The sequence below is a fragment of the Mizuhopecten yessoensis genome, unplaced genomic scaffold, assembly GCF_002113885.1.
Source record: "Mizuhopecten yessoensis strain PY_sf001 unplaced genomic scaffold, ASM211388v2 scaffold9651, whole genome shotgun sequence".
Lineage (NCBI taxonomy): Eukaryota > Metazoa > Mollusca > Bivalvia > Pectinida > Pectinidae > Mizuhopecten > Mizuhopecten yessoensis.
In genome coordinates, this window is record NW_018408154.1 from 1,148,598 (window position 1) to 1,169,575 (window position 20,978).

At 36.9% G+C, this 20,978-nt stretch overlaps 1 protein-coding gene across 1 annotated transcript; it reads right to left on the bottom strand.

The window, feature by feature from the left end:
• Positions 1 to 2,246: 2,246 nt before the first annotated feature.
• On the bottom strand, positions 2,247 to 19,042 carry LOC110458565 (THO complex subunit 5 homolog). The gene is made up of 16 exons (XM_021510321.1): positions 18,892 to 19,042; positions 14,633 to 14,785; positions 14,096 to 14,209; positions 12,653 to 12,750; positions 12,350 to 12,425; positions 11,588 to 11,773; positions 10,457 to 10,589; positions 9,385 to 9,459; positions 9,202 to 9,248; positions 8,388 to 8,599; positions 7,501 to 7,602; positions 5,616 to 5,821; positions 5,171 to 5,362; positions 4,704 to 4,819; positions 3,351 to 3,541; positions 2,247 to 2,751 (listed from the first exon to the last, which is right to left on the bottom strand). The coding sequence occupies exons 1-16, from the start codon at positions 19,012 to 19,014 to the stop codon at positions 2,688 to 2,690; spliced, it is 2,088 nt and encodes a 695-aa protein (XP_021365996.1). The 5' UTR covers positions 19,015 to 19,042; the 3' UTR covers positions 2,247 to 2,687.
• Between the last annotated feature and the right edge of the window lie 1,936 nt (positions 19,043 to 20,978).

Below are 20,978 nucleotides of genomic sequence, written 5' to 3' on the forward strand. Positions count from 1 at the left end.
GTAGGGCAACTATTGAGGTAGCAGAGTACAGTAGAGATTGCTTGACCCTAAAAATAAAGGGCATGTCTCGGATAAACATGGATAGCGGATTCATCCTGCACAACACACCTACATATATATATATTTATAAACTACATTTTGAATACCTTTTTTTAGAAGAATGTTTTTTTTTCAAAAACTGATTTCCCCAGATTTGGGACTTGTTAAAACCATGGTTACCACATCAAAAAACTCCAAAATATGCAAAAAATATGATTTTTAACCCAAAATTTGACCCCCGCAAGTGGATTTTTTTCTCTTAAAAACCTGTCTGAAACTAAATATCGCCTACTCGATAACAGAAATACTCACGTTTTAGCACAGGTCATTCCGGTGGATTTTTCACAATATTTACACATGTGCTGAGTACGAAAATAGACTACATGAAAAGCTAGCTTTCGTTGGGTAGACACAGATTTGTAAATGCCCAAATCTGTAGTCTCAAACCAAATTCGATTTTTTATTTTGAAAAATTATGAAGCCAACATAGTCCACTTCATCATGTATATGCCAATTTTAGTGCTATTTTTTTATTTTCATTTTGATACATGTTATATTACAGGGGTTATTCATTGTATAAAAAATCCATGGCCACCGTACGCTACTGTTCTCTGCTACCTGAGAATGATCGGATAAACAACATGGCCGACAGGCAGCCATCTTGGATTTTGATAGTGAAGGTTTGTTACCGCTATATCTCGGGAAGTACCTGTGGTATCTTTTTAAAATTTTATATGTAGGTTCCCCTTGGTCCCTAGTTGTGCATGTTTACTTTTGGGACTGATTGGATAAACAACTTGGCCGACAGGCATCCATCTTGGATTTTGATAGTGAAGGTTTGTTACCGCTATATCTCGGGAAGTACCTGTGGTATCTTTTTAAAATTTTATATGTAGGTTCCCCTTGGTACCTAGTTGTGCATGTTTACTTTTGGGACTGATCGGATAAACAACTTGGCCGACAGGCATCCATCTTGGGTTTTGATATTAAAGGTTTGTTATCACTATTTCTCAGGAAGTACTGGAGATATCCATCTCAAATGTTATATGTAGGTTTCCCTTGATCTGTAGTTGTGCGTGTTTATACTGATCGGATGAAGAAAGTGGCCGACAAGCAACCATCTTGGATTGTGACATTGTTATGGCTATTCCTCAGGAAGTACTAGAGGGATCTTTCCCAAATTTGTTATTTAGGCTCCCCTAGGTACGAATTGTGCATATTTTATTTTATTTTGAGAATGATTAGAAAAACAAAATGGCAAACAGGCAGCCATCTTGGATTTTGACATTGAAGGTTGGTTATCGCTATTTCTCAGGAAGTAGCAGAGAGATCTTTCTTACATCTTATATGTAGGTTCCCCTAGGTCCTTACTTGTGTATATAAACTTTTGAGACTGATCAGATAAACAAAATGGCAGACAGTCAGACATCTTGGATTTTGACAGTGAAGGCTTGTTATGGCTTTTACTCATGAAATACTGGGGTTAGTGCTATTTCCCAGGAAGTACTGGAGGGTTCTTTCTCAAATTCTATATGCAGATTCCCCACTATCCTTTATTGTTCATGTTTACTTTCGAAACTGATCAGTTAAACAAAATGGCCTACCGACAGCCATCTTCGATTTTTGACATTGAAGGTTTGTTAGTACTACTTCTCAGGAATAAGTTGAGAGATCTTTCTTAAGTTTGATATGTAGGTTCCCCTTGATCCCTTGTTGGGCATGTTATATTTTGAGACTGATCATAAAAACAAAATGGCTAAAGGAAGAACTGAACAAATCTTTCTCATATTGCAATGATCGATGCTATTTCTTTCACATTAAGTACTGTACTAGTTAAGTACTGTACTAGTAAATATGTGAAATGACAAACTCACTTTGAAGGCTGGCTTTCATACACATCAGTAATAAGTTTAGATCAAAAGTTACCTCAAGGTGCATTTACTGTTAACATGACTCCATCAACCAGATTAGAGGAAAGAAGAGAAAAGATCGAACTGACAAAGAACTAATGAAGATGGTCGATGGTGGGCGCCAAGATCCCTCTGGGATCTCTTGTTGAGATATTCTGATCACAAGCACTTTCATTTTCATTTGATATGACCCAAATTATTTTTTTCATCTGAATAGAGTTTGGAGGTTAGGTATGAAAGGTCACAAGGTCATTTATATGAGATATTGGTCATCTAACAAATCATAAAACAACAACATGTTTGCAACTGATCATTTTAATATCATTCTACTATAATGTAACCTGTCTAAAATGACAGCTGGACAGGATAATCAGACCTTAACATAACTCCCATCTTACATATTTATATGTAAAACAAAATCCAAAAGCCTGCTGTAGTTTTAAAAGAAAAGTCTGGTCCATAGGGTGTTCTGTTCAGCCAAGTTTTCCAGTAGGATGATAATGAAGAGACTGTTACAAGTCAGTAAGCCTCAGTGTTAATATATCAGTGTTCTGTTCAGCCAAGTTTTTCAGTAGGATGATAATGAAGAGACTGTTACAAGTCAGTAAGCCTCAGTGTTAATATGTCAGTGTTCTGTTCAGCCAAGTTTTCCAGTAGGATGATAATGAAGAGACTGTTACAAGTCAGTTAGCCTCAGTGTTTCAGTCCTTTATCCAATTACACACGTCAGTCTTTGGTTTAGCGGTGAGTGAATATTCCCACTTCTGGACTGAACATGTAGGGCTTAGTACGGTTTGGTCCCCTGAAAAAACAGATGTTTAAGTATAGGGCAAACACTGAGCAAAACATACATATAAATCCTTCCTTAGGTTACTTAGATTGTGTAAAGGTCAGCTATTGACAGAGAGATGAATGATTAAACAGGCAAATAGAGTTTTAGTAACTACCAAGTACGTTATCTTTGTAGATCTCCAGAGGATCTTGTGGTTCTACCTGATTACCCTAGTAAATACTCTTTCCTTGAAAATCCCCTCTTGACCCTCATTTTGTGTTTTACCTACCTGATTACCCTAGTAAATACTCTTTCCTTGAAAATCCCCTCTTGACCCTCATTTTGTGTTTTACCTACCTGATTACCCTAGTAAATACTCTTTCCTTGAAAATCCCCTCTTGACCCTCATTTTGTGTTTTACCTACCTGATTACCCTAGTAAATACTCTTTCCTTGAAAATCCCCTCTTGACCCTCATTTTGTGTTTTACCTACCTGATTACCCTAGTAAATACTCTTTCCTTGAAAATCCCCTCTTGACCCTCATTTTGTGTTTTACCTACCTGCTTACCCTAGTAAACACTTTTACCTTGAAAATCCCCTCAGGACCCTCACTTTTTTTTTTACTTACCTGGTAACTCTAGTAAACACCTTTTCCTTGGAGATCTCCATGGGACCCTCACTTTCCATGTTTTGAGCCTCAGTCTCCAGATAGATATCAAAACACATCATTAAACGTTGCATTTGATTGGATAGAATCTGGTCATGTGATTTTTCTTTCATCAATTCGTGGTAATGCAGATTGACCTCTTCCTCCATTGCCTGGGGGATAAGAAAAACCCATTATTGTAGTTTTCTGTATTTGAGAGTTATCCATATAAGTGTTCATGTATATGGTTACCTGTGTAGATGATCTATTGCCAGTAAGTACAAGTTATATTTCATAAAACTTTACCCTGTACACAAGACCTAATACAAAAGCTACCTGCACAAAACTCTTTAAAAACAGTAATTCTTGTTCCCTGCTCAAAGCTTAGCATTTAGGTTAAATGCAACAACTGGTTTACAGGTTGTCAGTATAATGTAATCGGATGAAATACTTTGCTTGGTGCCTTAGGTATGGTATTTCAGTGAGGCAGCACTATAAAGTCAACATCAGAGCCTCACTATTGCCAGGAGGCAAATACACCACATACCGCCTGATACGCAGACATACATTACAGGCACAGAGGAATGTCTTTAAATTTTACCTTAATAGCAGTTAATAGGTCACTAGACCTACAAAAATGTATACACCTGTCTTTGAGTATGTTACCTGCATATGAATGAACAATCCATCTATGAGTGTATTTCCTGTATTAAGTATATCACCTGTATACGATTATATTACCTGTATATTACTTTTGTTTAAAAGGGTATACGTCTGCAAGTATTTTATCTGCATATAAGTATATTACCTGTATACATGTGTATCACCTGTATATAAGTACATTACCTGTTTACAAGTGTATCACCTGTATGTAAGTATATGACCTGTAGTATATTACCTGTATACAAGTGTATCACCTGTATATAAGTATATTACCTGTATACAAGTGTATCACCTGTATATAGGTATATTACCTGTACACAAGTGTATCCCCTGTATATAAGTATATTACCTGTATACAAGTGTTTCACCTGTACATAAGAATATTACCTGTACACAAGTGTATCCCCTGTATATAAGTATATTACCTGTATACAAGAGTATCACCTGTATATAAGTATCACCCCTGTATACAAGTGTATCCCCTGTATATAAGTATATTACCTGTATACAAGTGTTTCACCTGTTCATAAGTATATTACCTGTTTACAAGTGTATCACCTGTATATAAGTATATTACCTGTATACAAGTGTATCACCTGTATACAAGTGTATCCCCTGTATATAAGTATATTACCTGTATACAAGTGAATCACCTGTACATAAGTATAGTACCTGTATATGTGAGTCGTTGAGGGCTGTCCTATTGGTCTGCCAGTGAACACTGACAACAAACCAAGGAACCACCTCTGGGTAGTTAGCTGTGAGAACCACCTGGACTGTCATCTTTGCTGAAAACAAATGTAAGAAGAGTTGTTTAGTTATTGAACAATACAAAACGGATTGATGGACAAACATGATATACAAGACAGGACACACAGGGATGGATGGAGAGACATCACAGATGGATGGATAGACATGAAAAGGGGATGGATGGACAGACATACACATGAATCAATAGACAGATATGCAACACAGGGGAGAACAGACAAAGACATGATTTGCGAATAGACGACACATTACAAAAAGATGATGGACAGACATGAAAAAGGAATGATGGACAGATGTATGACATAAGAATGGATAGACAGACATGAGAGGAATAACGGACAGACGGGACACATGAACGGTATAATCCTTACCTGAACATCTCTCCACTATGGCTGTAAAATACAGATCTGACTCGCCTGCCAGGCCGGCTGTGATGGCAGGACGGGAATGGGGCAACACACTGAAGTCTTCATATGTTGACCGCTTCCATGATACCAGGTGTGCGACCATTTTTGCAGGAAACAATGGGAGGTATTCTCTTATCACTTGTACGGATCCGCGCTCTGTCATACAAATTAATTAAGATATTGGTGACATATATATGATACATATTTAACACTACTGTCTGTTTTATCGTTCTCCATATAAACCTACATAATCCTCATTGTTTCCCATACTAAACTAGAAAGCACATATAACTGTTTCCCATACTAAACTAGAAAGCACAGATAACTCTTTAACATGTTTCTATTCGCACAGATTTTTTTAGCAAGTTTTACTTAAACAGATTTTAAATATTAACTATAAATCCAATACCTAATGATGCGAGCTGTTGCAACAGAGACGTCCTTGATCTGATCCTGCGGCGAAGCAGTCTTACAGTCTGCTGCATGTGAGCTGATGAGATAGAGCTCTGAGCCTTGAGGGGGCTATCATGGTCAAGGAACTGTAGACCACCCAGCCACTGGGCCCAAAGGTATGGACGACCCAGCTCAGGAATATAGTAAGTGAAGTCTCTCAATCTGTATTAAACAAAGCAAATTACACAACTAAAGCTTTCACAAATCATTTCTTAAAAGAAACCGTATGTGCTGTAAGTACATATGAAATTTCAGAAAGATCCATCCAGTACTTGAGATACAGCGGGAACAAACTTCAAACAGAGCCCCACCCATATGCCCCTAGGGGGGTCATACCTACCAATTATACAAAATTGAGACCCCTTGGTCCAAGGATGCTCCTGACTAAATATTGAAAAAATCCCTTAATCTCGATGGTCGAAGAAGGAATTAAAAGGTTTTACCTCAATTTTCCTATTGGGCATCACTCTTCTGCCCCCTGGGAGACCACAACCACTGCATATACAAAATTGAGTCCCCTTGGCCCAGGGATGCTCCAGACTAAATTAGGATAAAATCCCTAAATCCCTATGGTAAAAGAAGGATTTTAAAGGTTTTACCTCTATTTCCCCTATTGGGCCCCGCCTCTCTGCCTCCAGGGGGGTTAGACACACCGTTTATACAAAATTGGTTCTCCTTCACCCAATGATGCTTCATACCAAATTTGGACAAAATCCTGTCATTCGTACAGAAGAGGAAGGTATTTGAAGAATTTAATATGTTTCCCCTATTGGGCCCCTCCCTTCTGTCCCCAGGGGGGGCCACACTCGCTGTTTGTACGAAATAGAGTCCCTTTTGTCCAAGGATGCTCCAGACTAAATTAGGATAAAATCCCTCAATCCAAATGGTAGATGAAGGATTATAAAGGTTTTACTTCTATTTCCCCTATTGGGCCCCACCCCTCAGGTCCCTGAGGGGCCAGACCCACGATTTATACAAAATTGGTTCCCCTTCACCCAAGGATGCTTCAGAACAAATATGGAACAAATCCTTTCATTCCTACAGAAGAAGAAGGATATTAAAGAATTCGCTATATTTCCCCTATTGGGCCCCGCCCCTCAGCCCCAAGGGTGGCCAGACCCACCGTTTATACAAAATTGGTTCTCCTTCACCTAAGGATGCTCCAAACCAAATATGGAACAAATCCTTGCATTCCTACAGAAAATTTTAAAGAATTTGCTATATTTCCCCTATTGGGCCCCGCCCCCAAGCCCCCAGGGGGGCCATACCCACCATTTATAGAAAATTGAGTCCCCTTGGCCAAAGGATGCTCCAGACTAAATTAGGATAAAATCCTTTAATCCCTACGTTAGAAGAAGGATTTTCAAGGTTTTACCTCTATTTCCCCTATTGGGCCCCGCCTCTCTGCCCCCAGGGGGGCCACACCCACTGTTTATACAAAATTGAGTCCCCTTGACCTAAGGATACTCTAGACCAAATTTAGTCAAAATCTACTAGGCCATTCAGGACTAGTAGCGTTTTAAAGGAAAAGTTGACGGACGGACGGACGGACAGAGGGACGACGCAGTATGGCATAAGCTCACCATGGTCCTTTGGACCAGGTGAGATAAAAATAATAAAGATGAAATAAAAAGCTCAACGAACTGTTTTTTGAGTGTAAAATACAACATTCCAATGCTATGTCAGTGTCAGACAGAAACACAACGTGAGTTTTTAGACAACTCCTTAACATCATTTTAAAATGCTCAATTACTGAAAGTCCCATTACTAAGACATATTATGGGTTGTCATAATGTTGATGTGTCCCATAGGAAAAGCATGAATCATTGAGAAATACATACCCCAGTCTGCGAAGCTCATACTGATTGGCTGGGTTGGGTGTTGTGTTTCCATGGTCACCTGGATAGATGTCATTAAGAACCGACTCTGCTGATAGTAGGTCACTGTGATATAAACAGAATTAGGTCGTTGTTATAACAAGTCACTGTGATGTAGATAGAAGAAATGAGAAGGCACAATTGTATGAGATAACATACTCTGATACAGTTTGCAGAATGCACCATTTATCATACTTGTATTATCAGCAACAGAAGTTCTGGTGACCCTTTTTTGGGTAAAGGAAACTGCAAAGATCAGTAAAGATGGAATATTACATGTAATATACCATAGTTGCAAGTAGAAAAGGGGAACTAACTTGTATCATATGAAGTCTGTTTAACAGGCCAAAGAAGATGCTTATATTAATATTAAGAATCAAGTTTACACATTTATGTCCCATTCCCACCTATTCGAAAGAGAATGTTTATTTCAATCCTTATATTTACATTCAAAACAGATAAGAAAAAAATGCTGTTTTTTTTTTTGGTACTTTTTGCACTTTGTACATGTTGTTAACCAAATAATGGAAACACTTAGAGAGAGTATACCAGAAAATCCCAAGCATCTATCGAATACTGATCTGGATTTCCCATCCAAATTTCAAAATTTCAACTTGACGTAATGCACGATTGGACGAACTCTGAAAGTATGACGGCAAGACTGGAACAATTTCCGCTTGAAAACATTTCACTTGACTCAGTTCTTGCTGGTATTAAATCGATACATTTTGAGGTTATATGTTTATCCACAATGTTTACAACAGAAATGTAAATACATGTTGCATACCCAGTACAGATAAGAGATTACTAGAGAGGGAAGGTGATTCTACACAGTTCATGGACATGCCTACCCGCCACTGATGGATGCTGTCACATTGTCAGGGCCAGACTGGAACTTGGTGTTAACCGTGATGATCTCTAATGACATTTGGTAGTGGAATGTGAGGTGGAGGCAACCTCCATCTCGACACTTTATTTCCATGACAACGGAAAGGGGATGGCGTTGTAGGGCACGGTTCTTTCGGTCTGATACACGGCTATCGCTGGTTTTTCTGCGTCGTTTCTGTAACAGCGATCAGACGAGCTTAGGACAAAGTCTATATTGAACTGTTACAAGGAGAATAATACATATATTTACACTACTGCTGAAGGAGATGGTTTGATAAGCTGTCAATTTTTCTTGGCTTCAATTTGTAATACACAAAATAGTAATACACCAAATTAAACCTGGCCTTGTTCGTAGCTTTCTCAATATTCAGGAGATTACTCAAGGCAAGTTAACGATACATATGCAGTATTCATGGCCAATTTTCAATGTCTTTTTTTCTTCCTTTCTTTTATATAATTTTCAGTATCAAAGATAAAGTTTTGTGAGAAAAAGGGATAAAAAAAATGTGTATCTGGTTCTCGAGATGCATTGAGTTTGATTCGTAACTAGAGCCAAATAAAGGAGAATTTCTGAAGGTATATTTCAACTAACTTGTCAAATTTCTTCAAATGAATACTATTCAGTAAAGAGTCTCAGTGCATGTTACTTGACTGAAGAAGACATAATCCAATTTAAACAGAAGAGGAAGAATTGGGTAAAGTTTCCTGATGAGAACTCAAGGCTCATAATACTGTAACTGGGTCTGGTTTCTTATCATGACTGACATGTGTACTTACAGATGATGGCTTTTCTTGGTCCTCCTGATCACTATCACTATCTTCATCTGTAAATCACATAAACAAGGAAAAAATATGAGCAGCAAGCAGATTACATTTATAACTTTATATATTGAATGAATTACCTTAGATATCTGTAACACTATAATTGTGGCTATGACGATATAAGAAATCACATCTTACCAATCTCTGTTACTGAGCTCTTTATGGACTTAGCGGCTTGTAAATCGCCGTCGATCCTGACCTCTAGATGTTTGTCTGTAATGAAGAAACAATATGTTATATATAGTAGGAGTCAAAATAAATATGTTACAGGACATGTATTTTACTAGATCTGTCATATCAGTGTCATCTCTCATAAAATTCTGTCCAATATACTTGCCATGATCTTGATTCTTAAAAACATAAATGTTGACCTTGAAAATGAATGTCTGGAAAAACATGCATTAATTTAGAAAAATAACAATTATCAATACTAGCTTTAACTATGCTCTAAAATATTAGCCACAGTAGTGAAGTACACATGAAACCCAATGTCTATTCAACCATTATATTAAGTGACCTTTGAAGCATTTGATGCCTGATTTAATTTTTTACACTGGTGTTAGGGAGCTCAAAAATATAATGCACCTTCATTCCACTAGCCTATCATACCCCTACACTGAGACTGTATAGCACTAATTCAAGTCAACTTGGTTTATATCAAGCCAATATATATCAACTGAGACTGTATACAATTAACATTGGGTCAACACCCTCCTAAACCAGGTCTATATACCACTATATTAAGTCTACCTACCACTACACCAAGACTGTATACCACTACAATGGGTCTACATATTCCTAAACTGGGTCTATTGACCACTACAGCAAGTACCACTATCCCAAGACTATATACAACCACATTGGGTCTAAATACCACTAAACTGGGTCTAAATACCTGTACACAAAGTCTACATACCACTATACTGCGTCTATATACCACTACATCAAATATACATACCACTATACTGGGTCTATATTCCACTACATCAAATCTACATACCACTATACTGGGTCTTTATACCACTACATCAAATCTACATACCCCTATACTGGGTCTATATACCACTACATCAAATCTACATACCACTATACTAGGTCTATATACCACTACATCAAATCTACACACCACTATACTGGGTCTAAATACCTGTACACAAAGTCTACATACCACTATACTGGGTCTATATACCACTACATCAAATCTACATACCACAGGCCTGTTTGTAGGCACTGGACTGCATATACAGGACGTACAGGGGGTGTGGCAGGTGACATGCTGTCTGATGCTGCTCTCTAATCTGGTCAAAAGGCATCCCAAGGTACTCCTGTACTGGCTTAGTGGACTACAACACACACACAATTGTCAACACCACAGAATGTTTTAGAATTATACCAAAGATAATTTAGGAATGTTTCGGAGACATGAATGCCAAAGTGAGCATGTGCAATTAGTTTCAATGTTTGACAACTTTCTATATCTAATAACTGTGACTGATGACCTTGTCACCCTAAAATGCAAACTCATTCAAAGGTTTTATCATATCAAAATGATAAATTCAGTTCAATATTCTTATTTTTCTGTAGATTCATTGTATAAAACTTTGCTTAAAATCTATTTAGAACTTAAACTAACAGAGCAGTGACAATTTTTTTTATTGACAGTATACGAACGAGACTTTGTGTTGAAAGAAAGAACTATTGATATATTTTCTAGAATAGCTGTAAAATATTTCCATGCACAATTCAGTTCTTGCTTCATTACTCATGTTTGTGCTAAGTTTTGGCTGTACATAACGACAAACCTGTAACACTGTGTTGAGTTTTAGCCACATGGCTGAGTTTTGGCTGTACAAAACGTCAAACCTGTAACACTGTGTTGATTGTTAGCCACAGAGCTGAGTTTTGGCTGTACATAACGACAAACATGTAACACTGTGTTGATTGTTAGCCACAGAGCTGAGTTTTGGCTATACATAATGTCAAACCTGTAACACTGTGTTGAGTGTTAGCCACAGGGCTGAGTTTTGGCTGTACATAACGTCAAACCTGTAACACTGTGTTGGGTTTTAGCCACAGAGCTGAGTTTTGGCTGTACATAACGTCAAACCTGTAACACTGTGTTGAGATTTAGTCACAGAGCTGAGGTTTGGCTGTACATAATGTCAAACATGTCACATTGTGTTGAGTTTTAGTCACAGAGCTGAGGTTTGGCTGTACATAATGACAAACCTGTAACACTGTGTTGAGTTTTAGCCACAGAGTTTTGGCTTTACATAATGTCAAACCTGTCACATTGTGTTGAGTTTTAGCCACAGAGTTTTGGCTGTACATAATGCTATACCTGTAATATTGTGTTGAGCTTCGGCTGTAGATTTTCCAAGTATTCCTGTTTTGTCTTTATTTCCTGTTCCAGCTTTTCCTTGTTGTCCTTGGCCTCCTTCAGCTTCTGGTCCAGACCTTTCCTCTGTTCCAGTTCCCAGTCAAGTCTGGCTAGAGTCCTCTGGTGGCTGTCCGACTGGGTCACCTCCTGGAGACATAAAACATTATCAATTACCTTCCTACAGACTGAAAACGATGAATCGCATTGATCAATTGATCACATATGTGGGCCCACAACTCTTTCAGTAGGTGGCAAGTATCAGGTAAACCTAGTCAAATCTACTTTCTGCATGTGACGCACAAAGGGAAACACTCTGTGTGTGTGGGTATGCAATCATGTACTGTTCATGTCCCCCATGGCAAGTGGTCAAAGGGAGACAACCATGGGTAAAAGGGTAGGCTAGGATAAGTTCAGATTAAATTGCTCCTTACACTAAGGCTGCAATTGTTTATCATGTTCCGAACGGTTGAGCTAATTGGACCAGAGTTGTTTGTTTATGAAATAAGGTCGGACCTAGTAATCTGATGCTGCTTTCAGGCAAGCCTTGACAAAGCCTTGCAAGGCCTGCATAAACATTTGCAGGTCCACCAGGATTTATGCACGAAAATGTGACATTTGAAAACAGACAAACCAGTTGACTTGATACACAAAAGGGGCCCACAACTTACCAGGTAGGATATGAAACTAAGGTAAAGAAGCTGCTAAACACACAACATGACTTACTGGACGGGATATGTCTTTAGGTGCCTCTTTATAAAATTCAGTGGTTGACACAAGCTCTATTTCCTCATCTTTAGATCTAAAATGAAGGAATTTTCACACTTTTATACAACTGTGACATGTGTTATTAAACATAAGCTCTGATTATAGAGAGCAGTTTGTATATTTAACATAAAAGTATCTTATTTAAACTTGAAACAGCACATATTTTTATTGATTAAATGAACTTCTTTGAACTTTATAGTCAAGACAACTCATTTTTCGACTGAATTCTAGGCAGCATTATCATTAAAGAAATGGTCTTACTTGAATTCTAGACAGCGTGTGATCTCCTTCTCTAGGTGCATGGTCTCGTATAGCAGGTTCTGCAGCTGTAGATGATATTGGTCTATCCTCTGTTTGGCCTACAAAACAATTTAATCTGTACAAGGGGCTCTAAAGCTGTAGATGTTATTGGTCTATCCTCAGTTTGGCCTACAAAACAATTTAACCTGTACAAGGAGCTCTAAAGCTGTAGATGATATTGGTCTATCCTCTGTTTGGCCTACAAAACAATTAACTAAAGTTCTGTAGCTGTAGATGATACTTGTCTTTTTTATGTTGGACTACCAATCAACTTAATCAGTACAGGAAGGTCTGTAGCTGTAGATGATACTTTTTTATGTTGGACTACCAATCAACTTAATCAGTACAGGAGGGTCTGTAGCTGTAGATGATACTTGTCTTTTTTATGTTGGACTACCAATCAACTTAATCAGTACAGGAAGGTCTGTAGCTGTAGATGATACTTGTCTTTTTGGATTCGCCATACAATACACATTACGATACCTTTTGTTTTATCATATGACATGTGATACATTCCACCCTCCGCAATTTTTGTTTTTTATAGGCAATTCATGAATTGCGTTATTACCCCAAAATGCCCATAGATATTCTATCTCCGAGTCCTTCCCCTAGACATTCTATCTCCGAGTCCTTCCCATAGACATTCTATCTCCGAGTCTTTCCCATAGACATTCTATGTCCGAGTCCTTCCCATAGATATTCTATCTCCGTGTCCTTCCCATAGATATTCTATCTCCGTGTCCTTCCCATAGATATTCTATCTCAAAGTCCTTCCTATGGATATTCCATCTCAGAGTCCTTCCCATGGATATTCTATCTCCGAGTCCTTCCCATGGATATTCTATCTCCGAGTCCTTCCCATAGATATTCTATCACCGAGTCCTTTCTACTGTTCTAAGCTTGAGATATAAAACTCAACTGAAGCTCTTATTATTATACCTGAGCAATGTGTTTCAAGTAAATTTGGTTAATGTAAATATCAGTCTGTTAAGTAAACCTCATAGATGTGACATTTCACAATTATGATGATCCATGTATTATGATTTATTAATTGTCAAATTGATACATGGATCATCTTTTAAGAACTGTTTCATAATACATCAATTAACCATCCCATATCTGGTATTACATGTTTGGGTATTCAATCCTAAATTAAGACAGATAGCCTTATTTGGTTAAGTGCTACAGTATGGACAACATGTTTTACAAGGATTAGACAATTAAGTTAGTTTTAGTTCCAATATGGTCCCTGGTTTATAGGTGAAATCAACATCTGGGATGTTTATTTCAGATTGAACAGTAATATTTCATTCATACCTGAAATCAGAGAGTTCATAACATATATATATTAAAACAAAATAAATATTGACATCTCCTTTTTTTTCTTATAAGTTTGCTATTTACCTCACTGGTAGCATCCCGTACTTTCTTACATCGCACATGAGCCAAGCGGTTCAGTTTTTTCAGGACAACAAATTGAAGCGTAGCATTTATCTTCTTTTCTTCAATTTCTTCAGACTGCAATAATAGAATGGTTTGCCAGAAATTATGGGTCATAATTCAATTATAAGGCAAAAATAAAAAAATAAAAACTGATATTATCAATCTGATATAAAGGGGAAGAATGAGATTCTTTTCATATTTTATTATATTTTCCTCAACATAGATTCTTTCAAGTCCATCATTACAACCTGATGTGTACGTTTTGCAATCAAATCACTCAAAACCCGAAAGTGTTTACCAAGACTGACATACATTTGGATGAGATTTTCACACTGTATCAATTACCCTTTTTACATGTGATTGTCAGTAAAGAGACCCAAGCTTTCCTGAAACTTTTTTATAGCAAAATAGCTCGTTTTCTGAAGATCAGCTGCACTGAAAAAAACATCAGAGATTTTATTTCACAAGAAGTAATGTAGCTATGCAGCTTGAACTTACATTGTCTTTGCCCTTTTTTTCCTTTAGTTTCCTTATCTCAGTCATTGCTGTTCTTATTTCTTCACATGTTTTGCCGAAGGTTGTAAGGTCATTCTGGGGGTCATGGCTATCAACCTCCTCCTCTTCAGCATAGAAAAGACCACTCTTGCTTTCCTGTAGCAAAACAATAACAACAAAATATTATTAACTGTACACTCACATAACTAACCAATGGAGTAGTAAGGGACTGACATTTTACACAAAATTAGGTTTAACACTTTATAGATATGAAATTGGCTGATAATTGATGATCATGTGTAGCAATAGAGGGTTTCAAAGATTGAGAATAGTTTAACTTACTTATTAAGTACAGTCAAACTTACATAAATCGAACTTCGATAATTCGAACTTCTCGATGTGTCACATTTACGACAAAGTCCAGAATTGTTCCCCTATATAACACTAATAATATTCTTTTTATGTATCAAACTTTATAAGTCAAATTTATCACTGTTCGAAGTAAAATCAAGGCCCAATCTTCATTAAAACATTGAAAATTACAACTAATAAATCAAAGTGAAATGTTCACGTATTCCAAACATTGAAATATCATGTGGCAATTTTAACAAATCAAATTTCTTAGTCTGTGTTTCGTCGCATATTTAAAGAATCATCTTTTGTCTTATTTACAGGATGTCGATGTTCAATATTCTGAGTCGATGTCCTGATGTTTTTCCATATGGTCCCACAAAGTTTGAAACATTGAAGTTTGACTGTATATAAACTGATCAATTTCTTTAAAAGGTTAGAGAATGGCTTTTTCTCTTACCCTTGACAGGTGTATCCGCATTTTTACCGGTGTGAGATTTCCTTTGTCTCACCCTAGGGTTGAGACGGGGGGGGATTCCCCTATTCATAACAATGGTATGACGTCACTTCAACAATACAATGACATCATATCAACCCTAAATTTAGCATGCGACGTTATCATTACACTGTGTTCATGATACACAATGGGAGAACAGGGTAAGAGAAAAAGAATCATTCAGCTCCTTGTGGGTGAGATAGGGAAATCTTCCCCCTCGATTCAATTATTCTTGGTGCTATATACCAACTTTTGCTTAATGCTGTTTACCATTAACATAAGGACTGTAATAAAATTATTCAAAAATTGTGAAATTCACTTGAATTATGAAACTTTAAACAGTCTAAACTTTAGGGTTTAACAGCTACAAACAGTGACTGACAGGCGGTAAACGATGTTGACAGTTCCCTAAGTATGGAAATTTCTTTCAATCACTTCTGGCTTACAGAAAAAAACAAAATCTGCTTGTTTTACTATATCTGTTCTATGTCAGATTAGCTGTCTACTTCTCAGACTCATCTAATCAAACCAAATCTCAAAAACACTCATTTGCTCTACCTTTCAAACACTCATCATCATGTAAAAACTTCCATAAGAAAGAAAAAGTTTTCTGAGAACCAAACCACAAGGGATGTCCTACAGGAGCATATTGGTTGACCAGTTTCTGAGCCCTTACAGCAAAATTGCTGAATAAAAACATCAGAGCAAAATAAAACCTGATAGTGCTTCATGTTGTGTCAACAATGTTTAGTCTACCGTACTTTTACCTGGGGAGTCAGTTTGTAATCACTTCCTTTACATATCTACAATGGTAACTAGTCCATCCTGTCGTCATCAATGAACGAAGCCATTACATGCCTAGTTTCTGTGCCTGTCTTTATGTAGCACAAACTATATGTTCTGCAATACAGTTACTGCTAAAGATTAAGGACATTTATTGGGAAAGAATGTTTACAAAATTAATTCATCTTTTAAATCTACTCTATTTTGAATGATAATGGAATGTTTTACACAGGATATACTTACAATTACTTAGAATAAAGAAGGATATATATGGGGAAAAAACATTTTTGGTGTTGATATATAGGTGGAGGAACCAGACCACTTTTGTTAAGCAGAGGATAATGAATTATGCCATATATAATTTTTATAAAAAAAATTAACATTACCAAGTGTTTTTCTTTTATACACAGATACACAGATTTATTCTGACTGTAGGAAATTGTACAATTTCCTCTGCTGTCAGCTCAATTATAAAAGTTACAATAGTACATATAGTTGGTTAAACATATTAATAACATGATTTCTGAGTTTTTTTTGCGAGTCCATTACAGATAGCTGCACAGTTCCATAGAGAACAGATGTTCATTGATAAGTTATTATATTACAGTAACATTGTGAATTGAATAAGTGTGGTTCAAAAATAAAAATGTTGGTACGTATATGGGTGTCTCTTGTATATTGCAATTTTTAAATGTTCAAATGTGATATTTTCGTTAAAGTTCAATCAATGACCATTAGTATGTGTGACTTCGTTGGGTTCCCTGTGGTTATACGCAAGTGGTCGGTTCTTCCAATGACGGTCAAAGCTATGTTCAAATGCTCAGACTGTTCGTGGCATTACGACCTCCGATGGCAGGCCGTTCCATATATCCACGGTTCGGTGAAGGAATGAATGTTTCCGGATATTCAGGCGCGTTCTTAGTTTGAATAATTTGAGTTTGTGTCCTCTGGTGGTGGTGGTGTTCTTGTTAGGTGTGATGAAAGTCGACACCTCGGGATCATACTTCTCGGTCATGATTTTGTATAGTTCTATCATGTCTCCTCTGGCTCTTCGATATGCCAATGTTGGTAATTTCAGGCGTTGAAGTATCTCGGGGTAGGATAGATGAGCCATTCCAGGTATAAGCTTGGTAGCTCTCCTTTGTACATTTTCTATCGATTCTATCTGTTTAATGAGATGGGGGCTCCAGACTTGGTTGGCATACTCTAGATGTGGTCTCACGAGTCCTTTGTATAAAGCTGTGAATGTTGTCAGATCCATGTATTCCATAGTACGCCTTATTACACCCATTATAGAGTTGGCTTTGTTGATTTTTTCAGATATATGTACATTAAATGCTAATTTATTGTCAATGGTGACTCCAATATCTTTCTCATGTTCTGTATAGGGAAGTTCCTTTCCATCATCTAGGTTGTAGGTGAAGTTGTCAATATCACTGTTGCCAATTCGCATTGCTTTGCATTTGTCTGGGTGGAAAAATAGAATCCACTTTTTGTTCCATGATTGAGCTTTCTGCAGGTCTTCCTGTAGGCCCTCGCAATCTTGGGTGTTAAATATAGCACAGTAAAATTTTGTTACATCTGCGAAAAGGTATGTGTTGGTTTCCGTACTTGTTATATTCGGGAGGTCATTTATGTACAGGACAAATAAGACTGGTCCTAGGACAGGTCCTTGTGGAATACCACTGCTCATGATCACCTCCTTCCAACATGACGTGTCTCCATTTATTGTTACGCATTGTTTGCGATTTAGAAGAAAGGCCTTAATCCAGCTCGTGATTTTACCCGTAAATCTGTACATGCTCATTTTATGGACCAGTCGGTGGTGAGGGACCTTGTCAAATGCTTTCATAAAGTCACAGTACAGCACATCAATGCATTCTCCTGCATCAAGAATTTTCATCCAGTGGTCAATTACTTGAATTAATTGTAATACAGTGGATCTTCCTTGGATAAACCCAAATTGTTTCTTGCTGAATAATTTATTGGTATGCATGTATCTGATTATTGTTTCTCTTACAATCGTTTCTAATACTTTGCAACATATACACGTTAAACTGATGGGTCTATAGTTACTGGCCGATTTACGATCTCCTTCTTGAAAATGGCGGTGACACTTGCTTGTCTCCATTCTTCGGAAACTGTTCCATTGTGTATTGAAATGTTAAAAATAACTGACAATGGCAGACAAATAGCAGAGCTCAGTTCCTTTAGCACTCGCAGGTGAAGGTTGTCTGGGTCTGGGGACTTTGATGTTTTGAGCTTTATTGTATTGTATTCTTATAATGCCCCAAATCCCTCGCAGATTTAAGCTATGTGTGTAGTTTCATTAACCAAGGAATCAATGACGTTAACAAACTTACAAGTGGTACAGAAACAAGTCATTCGACGATACCCCTCCAAACTTTGCCACTAAAATGTGTTTCCACTCCCCTCTTTCAAAACATTTCTGACTAACAAAGCCTGATAGCTTATATTTTCCTCGGCTCTGCTTATTTTTTCAAACATGTAAATTATTCACTTTGTTGATGCAGGTGCAAAATAGAAATGTAAGAGATGATTACCAATCCGTAGTACAGTAACCTTTCCCCTCGCGTTCTAACCAACAATTTATCTAAAGCAGATCGAATACCTTGACAGTAACGTCAGTTTTTATCCTCTTGCTATCTCCTGACGCTGCCAATGACGTGGGCTCCTTTCTTATTGTTCTTTTCCTCTTTATTTCGGGCTTCGTCGGCTCATCTTTGCTGGCCATGGCGCCGGAAGTTGCTAACAAATTTTAAAAGATCACACAAACGCTTTTTGTAGTAAAGCTTTTTCAATTTCCAAGAAAGCGCTCAAATAACAATGATCATCATTCTGTCGTAGTCTGCAATCAAAACCAGCAAATTGCCGTAAAAAGTCATGGATTGCTGCATAAAGAATGAAATTAAAACGAACGCCGAAAATACAAAACTATCAACTATTACATTTATTTTATATACGAGTTAGGTTCCTCACAAAAGTATTCATTTAACCTAACGAGTTATTCCCCTTTATGCACAAGGCCTCTTCTACTTCTACTTTGTATTGTAGTGACCGCCTTCTATTCAACACGCTAAGGTTTATGTCACTTAGACTACGCCTGACTTGGCGGAACAATATTTACAGTAAAAAAAAAATTAAAATAGTTTACCTAGGTGATGCTTTTAACTGCAATTTAATGTCCCCCCAGCGGAATCGTCTTTTCCGGTAGTCTGGGCCGGCACATACTGAAAGTATGGGATCTCACGATTGAAACTGTTAACTGTGCAAAACTGGTACTAGGTGTTTTTATCGATAGTTGTCTCTCATGGAAAGAGCATATTAAATATCTAAGTCCGTGATATTACAAAGAAAATATCCAAAAACATTGGTGTGTTAAGAAGGCTAAGGTCATTTATGTCAAATCAGAGACGTATAATACATTATACGTCTCTGGCCAAATGATGTTATTACGAAAGTGTACAGCAGTATTGTTTTTCCTCATTTTATGCACTGTTCACCTGTCTGGAGTGAACCTAGCAACAAATTATATATATGTAGGATTAAAATTACAGAAAAGAGCAGCCAGGATATTGCTAAATGTTAGAGATACTCCCTCTTTGAAAAATTAAAATGGATGCCAATACATGTTTTTAGAAAAATAGTTTTTTGTTATAATTTTTTACATTGTGAATCACCAGGTATTTTAGCAAATATGTTTCTTATGTGAAAAATGTTAATGGAAGAACAACTAGAGCTTCTGTATCAAACAAACTGTATGTTCCAACTGCCAGCACCAATTATCTCAAACGGTCATTTGTATATGTACATGTTCAATCTTATGGAACGAAGCTAGTGATACATTTAGAGACTCAGGTTTAGTTTTATTATATCCAAATGCAAAACAGCATATAGGTTACAAACATACATAATTAAATTATTCAAAATTCATATGTGATGTACAAGATGGCGGAGGACAATTCCATTCAAATATATATATGTACAGACATGTAATAATGATGTCACTTGCAGTTTTACAGCATGATTTTTCGTAAAGTTGTGAAAAGGACTGTATATAACAATATAATTATATGTGACGTCATGAAAGGATGACATCATAATGAAAACACTACATATAACTTCAAACAGCCAGAAAGAACCATGGGATGTCATTAAAGTACTATTTAACGCGCTATTAACGAATATTAAATAACTGTTATTATACATGTACACTTATAACAAAGTAGTTTCAAATAACGTTTTTATATAATATCACTACTGAGCGAGGAGAATTTTCCTTTTAGCGGTAGCGTGCCACAAATATTCACCCAGACTATTTAAAGATTTAACACTTTTACAGGTAAATAATTTTATTAGTTTATAGACACTTGGATGTCGATAATAATACTGTTTGATGTATGTTTTTCTTAAATCAGAATATGCGAACAAAGAAGTACAAAATGTACTTCATCTTCGACATCATTTTTATCGCAGACTGTACATATTCTCTGACCTCTTGGAATGTTATTATAGCGCCCAGATTCTATGTTAAGACTGTGTGCTTGCATGCGAAACTGACTCAATAACTTTTTTATCCTTATATTAATGGGCCTAGTCAGATAGAACTGGATGCAAAAGGTATCAACAAGATGCTTGTACAAATAACATTTTGAAGATCCATCAAAAGCACTGCGTAATTCTTGAATAAATTCATCA